Source organism: Echeneis naucrates, chromosome 13 (genome assembly GCF_900963305.1).
Source record: "Echeneis naucrates chromosome 13, fEcheNa1.1, whole genome shotgun sequence".
Lineage (NCBI taxonomy): Eukaryota > Metazoa > Chordata > Actinopteri > Carangiformes > Echeneidae > Echeneis > Echeneis naucrates.
Window position 1 is genome coordinate 4,149,155 of NC_042523.1, and position 8,221 is coordinate 4,157,375.

At 41.1% G+C, this 8,221-nt stretch overlaps 1 protein-coding gene across 2 annotated transcripts in view; it reads right to left on the reverse strand.

Annotated features, from left to right (window-relative positions):
• Positions 1–1,877, reverse strand: part of myo7aa (myosin VIIAa) — a 48,972-nt gene extending 47,095 nt beyond the window's left edge. The window contains exon 1 of one of the 2 annotated variants that reach the window (XM_029516751.1): positions 1,860–1,877. In XM_029516751.1, the coding sequence (XP_029372611.1) occupies positions 1,860–1,877 (18 nt within the window). Of the gene's footprint in view, positions 1–1,847 lie in introns of both variants that reach the window. The other variant, XM_029516750.1, reaches the window with a different exon arrangement.
• Positions 1,878–8,221: the final 6,344 nt, after the last annotated feature.

The following is an 8,221-nucleotide window of genomic DNA, read 5'->3' on the forward strand; positions in this document are numbered from 1 at the left end:
GGAAAAATGCAGGGGGGTGGCCTTGGAGTTGGAGTGTGTAAAAGTCAGCTTTTCAACTAAAACTGTGTTCTGTGTACTGTGTGATACTATTAGTGGCTAGTGTATTTCACAATATTTTGTTAATATGTACAGGGTTAGGGTTTGTGTGTGTGTGCAGACTGTGACATCAATCCAAACATAAAAAGCATGCGGAGGCAGACTGACAAGAGAAAGCCTTTAAACCGCCATATGTTTAATAAAGGGGCCTCCAGCTCATCTCATTTGCATTTATATGGATAATTTAGGCAAGTTAAAAGGTCAGTGGGGGGAATGTAGTGACATAAAAATTGTGTTGGTATTTGACAGTGAAAAAACTAGCTCATCAAAACCTAGACAGAGCAGCTCTTCTGCTCAAATGAACAAATTACATTGACATTTTGCTGCTATTCTGCCTACATAAAGACTAAGCTAAACTAAGCAAGCAGACTGAGAATGTATTCATGAAATTATTTTATTGCTGAATATTGATAATAAAGAGGACAAATTCTAATCTTATAGTCTGTATTCTGACAGTAAAATGATCTGAAATGAAATGAGCATTGTACATACAGTACAACAATATTCATCACATTCTTTTGGATTGGTGTGATTTTCCCCTTAGCTAATCCAAGGCCAATATTCGCTCTTTATCTCTGTCTTCAGGTCTGAGGTAAATATCTGGCATGCTCACTCTTAAATGCTCCACTCTGTTCATTTCACGCTGAGTCTGTCTGCTGAACAAAATTCATGGAGCGTTTTTCGCTAAACAATGGAAAAGACACCAATGATAGTGAAGTATGAGCAGAAGATGCATGACTGAGCAAATCAAAACAGTGAACACACACGTGTGTGTGTATGTGCATTGAAAACTGGCATCACTGTTCAAAATTTGCTTAACTCCTGACTGGTGCCTTGGTTACCTTGATGAGGGTAGTGTATCTGAAGCTGAGACGGTGTACATTCGTGCCCCTGCCCTCCAGTGGCAAATCAGATCCCTTCCTGTTCATTGTAGTTGTCCTGGTTAAGATTTGTAGTCAGGATCGCCTCATCATGCTGAGCATGAAGAGGATAAATAACTAAACGGTGAACACTTCCTGGGTTTGATTCGTTGAATCAAGAGTGAACATGTTAGTAAAAAAAACGACTTGCTGCTAAGGTTTTTCACAAAAACCAAAAAAAAAAAAAAAATTAATCCAAAGGTTTTTTTTTTCTGTAAACTCAATAACAATTGTACCATCAATGTCTTCTTCCAACTTTCTGTTAAAATGGCTACAAAAGTATTCTGCAGGCCAAATATTATCCGTTGTGGGAATGTTAGTCCTGTGTGATCCAGTGGCACACGTGCAAACTTCCTGTTTCGTACACTCTGTACAGTCTTGATAGAGGAGAGACAGAGTGTGACGAGACAAAAACGCACAGCAAAAAGGCTGATCTCTTTGTGTTAGTGTGTGTGTATGTGTGTGTTAGCTCTTTTTGTTTTGTTGGCTCCACTCATTTGGGCCTCCTAAGTGGGGGACGCTGTCAGAATTGATTAGTCAATCAGAAAGACCGACAAGATCAACAACGCATTAACAAAGTATCAAAGAAGCCGCAGGCATGGAGACACACACACACACAAACATGTATTTTCCCTGTCCTACAATTCTTCACTTGCATGTGCGTGTCTGTGTTTGTGTATGTGTGCGTTTGTTTAACAGGATTACGTAGAGACTATCCACACTGTAGTGAATAGCTGTTTTAAATTTAATCTTGTATTTTCACAACAAACTAAAGACAAGACTATTCACACGAACTTCTCTCTCTCCCTATTTATTTGTTACAGTGCACACGTGTGTGTTTACCTGTTGTAAAATGACCATAATTCTGGTTTCTGTTCCTGTGACTGGACATCAGCAGTCACCCTCGGACCCTGAGAAAAACAGAGAGAAGAAGATGAGTATGTATTTGAAGGGGGAGATCTGAAATTGATTTATTTATTAAAAAACAAAAAAGCCACAAGTCATGAAATTTTGTGCGCTCATTTTGCTCTGTTAAAGTTTTGGATATATATGGAGGGATAGCCACTTGCTCCTTGGACTTTTTGCCATGAAAGCCAAACCATTGGACAAAAAGTCAGAGATTTACACAAAGCATTGAGAAGTCTTAAGTATTTGTTTGATTTGTTATCACCAAGTGATGCTATAAGTGCAACTTAATATTGAGCACATAGATGTGCTCAGGTCAAGGCTTTCATCATACACGATTTGGTGCAGTTTGGACAATGCATGCCTAATGTAGAGTGAGTTTTCATGACAAAGGGACACACGACCTCTTGAAGGCGCGGACTCCAACTGACTAAAATCCTTCCCGTTTTGTCTGGCTCCATCTACTGGATACAGTTATAGATGCACATAAAATGCAATCCCTTGAATTGCTGAACAGTCACCTTTTGAATTACATGACATTTTCATTCTGTGGTGGAATGTAGCAACAGCAAAGTCTGGAGATCTTCCTCCACAAGTACAATGCAAGTGTGAAATTGAGAGCATTACAGCTGGGACCAACCCAGACAAGTTCCCTGTGTGATCCCAGAGGTTCTTAGTGCTCCCTGTGGTGTCCCTGTGTCTTCTCCCCTTGGTCCGTCTGTCTCTGTGTGCTCCCTGAAGGAATCAGGTTTAGGCATACCGCACTGGTGGTCACACTCTAAGATGCTAAAATTACTTATGAGTCTTCTCTTGTTTAGTTTTTTTTTTTTTTTTCATTATTAGTACTATTTTTTTTATTCATCAATAATCAATATTTTCTTCCCCAGTCTGCTCCTAACTGCTCACTTCTGCTACATCGCTGTCTCCTACTGCATAAGCCACCTGTGAAGGAGCGCCGGTCTCCATTGGTGGTTCACCTATTCTCCACTGTTTGTTTCCATTTATTGGCTTCCTGCACTCCCAATCCACTCTCCTCCTTCTCAGCCGCCCACCCCAGAGTCATTCCCCCCTCTGCTTCCATTACCAGTAAACCACTGCTCATCTACTGCTGGTATCCTGCTAAGGGTCCCAGATTCTCAGTGTGTTAATCAAAATATAATGGTATCTCTCAAAAGAATAAATTTATTGTTTTAAATCCTTGCATAGATCAATAATGAGCAAATGTTGAAGCAAAAGAAAAACGTGGGCTTCAAAATTTATTACAACACAATTGTCAAAAACAGCAATAGTAAAAGGGGCAGCACAGCATAGTGGTAGCGCTGTTGCTCCACAATAAGAAGGTCGCCGGTTCCCGGCCTGGGTCCTTTCTGTGCGAAGTTTGCATGTTCTCCCCGTGTCTGCGTGGGTTTCCTCCCACCATCCAAAGACATGCATGAAAAGTTAACTGGAGACTCTAAATTGACCGTAGGTGTGAACGCGAGTGTGAGTGGTTGCTTGTCTGTTTGTCCTTGTGTGTTGGCCCTGCGATGAATTGGCAACCTGTACAGGGTGTACCCCGCCCCTCACCCAATGTGTGCTGGGATTGGCTCCAGCGGGTTGCGGGTTGAAGATGAGTGAGCAATAGTAAAGTACATTGCTGTGTGACTGTGTAATAAGCCCAATTACTTTCTGTGTGTTTGCGTATGTGTGTGTTCTGTCATTGAAATTGCTGAATGTAGAGGACTTGTTGGCTTGGACTTGAGGTTGCCATATTTGATATATTGCCATACAGCTGTGGGAAGTGAATGGCTTGTACAGTTAGACTCATTTCGCGAGGCCATTCCTATTACAATCATAATCACAGTGAGACTACAGTACTTCATTATTCTCTGGAAATCCCTGCTAAAATTAATGTGAGAGATAAACTCTCATTTTGGAGGAAGACCTGGCTAAGACTCACACAGTACAATACAAGAGAGCAAACAAAATAAAACGTACACACTTATAATAGCTTATAATAGCATAGCTCATCTTCTTAAGGTTTCAATGCTGAAATAAGAGTGAAACGTCTTAGTCCATACTAAAGTGAGCAGTGCTCAGTTGGTCTCCAGGGATCCCCTTTCCCTCCACATCATCCACTTTGCTGCAACAAGGCCTCCTACAGCCACAGCTCTCTCGCTATTCTGTTGCACTATTTAGAGGTTAGGAGAATTTGAGCAGAGGCAGAACACATAGTTACTTAAAATGTGCATACGTCCATTTGTCTGAAAACTCTTTGATGTTGGTTTGCTGCCATCAGTTCTCTCTCTCTCTTTTTGACTTTGTGTCTCTCCCTTTCTGAGCTTTTCTATGAAACACATCTAATAATAAAACCTGAAATAGTATCACATAAACACACACACACACACACACACAAAAACGCACGCATGCATGCACAACCTTTGTCACGGGCCCCTGCTGGGGTAATTAGATGCTAAAATATTGATAGAGAGTCAATGTGTGTGTGTGTGTGTGTGAACATATCAAATTTTATTGCAAACCAAATGCGAGTAACACAGCTAAAGTAAAACATCCTGCAAAGGATACTGAATGCTTAAAGAGAGAGAAACCGAAACAAAAAAAGAAATGAAAACAGATAGGGATGCTTTAAAGGAAGAGAAGAATGGAAGATGAAGTTCAATGAGGAAAATTGATGGAAAGATGAAGTGGAGTCGAACCCAAACTGGCAAACAAGACACACAAAATAAATAAATTATAAAACAGAGAAAGGCATAAAGAGACTCTCACTCTGACTTAAAAATTATCAAGCAAAGTAAATTTCCAGTCTCGTACTGTAAGACCCAGTTTCACACAAACACACACAGACACACACACACATATATATATATATATATATTTACATATATACATATATGAATCTGTTTAGTATTGGATGACAATGCTAAACCAAACGGCAACCAAAACAAAACAACCATTCACACTTAAGCTGAGCTTCACCAGTTATTCTAATATGCTTGTCATTGTGGGAGGAAGCCAGGGTGGAAGAAGGGAACGTACATGCTGCACAGAAAGACCCCATCCCATCACTTAGTCAGTTCAAATAATGCTCACCAACATTCTTTTCACCGAATGTGTTCCAGCTTCTAACGTGTGTTTGCTGTATTTTTTTTTTTTATTTTTTTTTTTTAAGTGAGCAGTATCTCTCTCCACACCAGTGTGTGGACTGCATCTGTGTTAAAACATTTCACAAACACAAACAACATACCAATTGCTATTTGAGTGCAGCAACATGTCTCCAAAAGGTTTGGGTAACAAAAGGTGGGTTTAAAAATAAACAACTGGAGGAATATTTTCTGACTAATTAAGTGCAATTGCAGCAAGTCTGAGGCAGAGCTTCACCAATCAGTGAAAAACTGCATCTGCAGATTGTGATACACCTTCAGAATAATGTTTGTAAAATTGCAAAGACATTGAATATTTTATCATCGACAGTTCAAAATATCATCAAAAGCTCTACAAAATCTGGAGATATCTTGATGCTCAAAGGCCAAGACCAAAAATGTTTGTGAACACACTTCATGTGCCATCCACAAATGCAGGTTCAAGTTTTATGTAAAAGAGGCCATGTGTGAACATGATCCACAAATGTCATCGCCGGGCCGAAACTCATTTAATACGGACTGAGGCAAAGTGGAAAACTGTTCTGTGGTCAGCTCAACTCAACTTTATTTATATAGCACTTTAAAAACAACCACAGCTGAAGCAAAGTGCTGTACAACAATAAAGTAAGTACCTCAGACGAATTGAAATTTGAGGAAACCATGGATGCTGCATCCTCTGGAGTAAAAAGGTGAGGGCCCATACAGCTTCTTATCAGTGCTCAGCTCAAAAGCCTGCATCTCTGACGGGATGGGCGTGCATTAGTGCCTATGGCATGGGCAGCTCACGTCTCTAAAAAGGCGCCATCAGTGCTGAAATGTATTTATAGGTTTTAGAGCAACATATGCTTCCATCTGGTTTCTGGGAAGGCCTTGCAAGACAATGCTAAACCGCAAACTGCATTTATTACAACAATAGGAACTATTCAGCAGCTAAAAATCTTACATCAGGCTAGAATGGGACAACATTCTTCTTCCAAAACTCCAGCAAGTGGTCCTTTCAGCTTCATCATGAATTCATCAATATTTTATTAAAAACTACCTCACTGCATCTGCCTGTTTCAGTGTTTGTCTTCCTCCTATGATCCTAGTTCCAGCTATGACACCCTCATGTCCAAAACTGCTGTCTGATAAAACAAGATTACTCATGTTGCACCTAATTATTATAACACAGCAGTAGCAGTTGAGTCACGCATTATTAAATTAAATTAAATTAAATGATTGTGTTTTCTATGATATTCTTATTTTTCAACACATTTTTCAAGACTTATATTTACTTTTGATATTTTAAGAAAGAAAAATACATGTCAGGAGCACTATAACAGTCACACACAGAGAATAAGAAGATTATGCATAAAGCAACATGCCTCTGTCCTCTGCTGTTTGTCCTTACCCTGCTGCGTGATCTGATCACTTCTCCTTCCTCTGCTTTTTCTCAGGGTCTTGTTGGTGGATGCTGGTGCTTTAAACGCTGAATGATCGCCTCTCCTCTCCCTCACTCTATCCTGTCGGGATTAACAGTGTCAAGGCAAGCTGCTCGTTCACTGCCACCGATCCCAGAGAGAGGGAGGGAGGGGTAGCAAGAAAGAGAGAGGGGGGGCAGAAAAGAGGGGGAGAGGGTGGGGGGTGGTTGTTAACATCACAACATCAAGCGGGTTCACACACAAGCAAGAGTTTTAGGAGTTCACAGTCAAACAACAGTAATAATTAACTTCAAATTAATTATTTGACTGAAAACAAGATGTGAACATAAAATTGGCAATTGCTCATTATTTCAGTTGGAGTGGTGAATGTGTAACCAAACGCCTGTTTTCGCATCCAAGATGAGTCTGATCAAATTGGTTTCTCATATTCACCAACTTCTGGGTAAAACTCTGGTTTTCCTCTGCAGGATGCTCCATGATGATCAGCGGCTGATCTATATCTGTGCTCTGCTTGTTACTTGAAAAGCATTGCAGGTGTGTGGACAGAGCACTGGGAGCTCCACACCCTGGAGCTGGAGAGCTGGTTTGGGAGGCATTCATTTGCTGATGAGAGCAGGAAGTAGCCCCTCAGTGAGAGGGGTTCAGATTTCCAGCTGTGTGCCCCACATGGCTACCCACAGTTCCTAAGAGGAACGAGTCCTTGATGCTTTTCTTCGGTTCTTTCAAAGCAGCCCTGCCAGCAAATGGCCCTCAAACTCCCCAAGCACACACCACAACAACCAGCTATAATTAGGAGGGGACTGAAGTGGTCTGCAGCAACATTCTTCATGTAGGTGATGTGGAGCCTGCTGTGGTGAGCCTGTCAACCTCATCCGCAACTTCCCTAGTAGTTGGTCGCCAAGGTCACACCAAAGGACTGTATCTGAACTTCCAGTCTGATAGTGAAGCTTGGGTAGACACGGGGTCTGCCATTTCCTGCTACAGCCCAGCATCCTCTATGAGCCCGCGTACAGCAACAGGGAAATAAACCCATTTAAGAGCAGGAGTCTGTGCTGCTGAATTCTGGCTTTCCAACAAATAAGGGATACGTGCAACATGTAGCTGGGAGCTGCTGACCAGCCGAGGTACCATCAGTGAACCGCTGCAGCCCCTCCTTGTATGTTGTTGCAGCTGCAATGGCCTTAGGGCCGTATAGTGAGTGGAGGGTGTTGTCACTTTGACTTCAAGCATTATCATCCATGTGTCTGTAGGTTTCATGCTCTTCATGCTATGCGAGTAAGTAATGGGCCACCATGACTCAGGGAGATTAATTCAGGTCTGTGTTCAGTTTTGTGTACAACCTGTCGTTATGCTGTGTATGGGAGCACAGGTCTTATTTTGAAGATGAAGATTTCTGCTTTCTAGTAATCTTTCCACGAATACTAATCATATCATCAATTGCTATTTGGCCTAGCTATAGCGCCACATTTATAAATAGCTACAACATATTCTCTCCCACCATTTCCAGATTTACTATACATGTCAATGTCTCAGTGTTTAACCTATTCTTCTATCTATGTTTCTTACAGCTAATCGTTAGACATTGCATTTACCTGGGAAATAGTAGCGTAGCGAACAGTATCTTTAACTCGGTTGTTGTTCTGTTGTATTTTTCTGAAGTTTTTCTGAAGTTTAGAGCCGGGAGATCCATTGGATCAAGAGATTACAGCTTCTGATATTAATCGACTGAATTTATTGC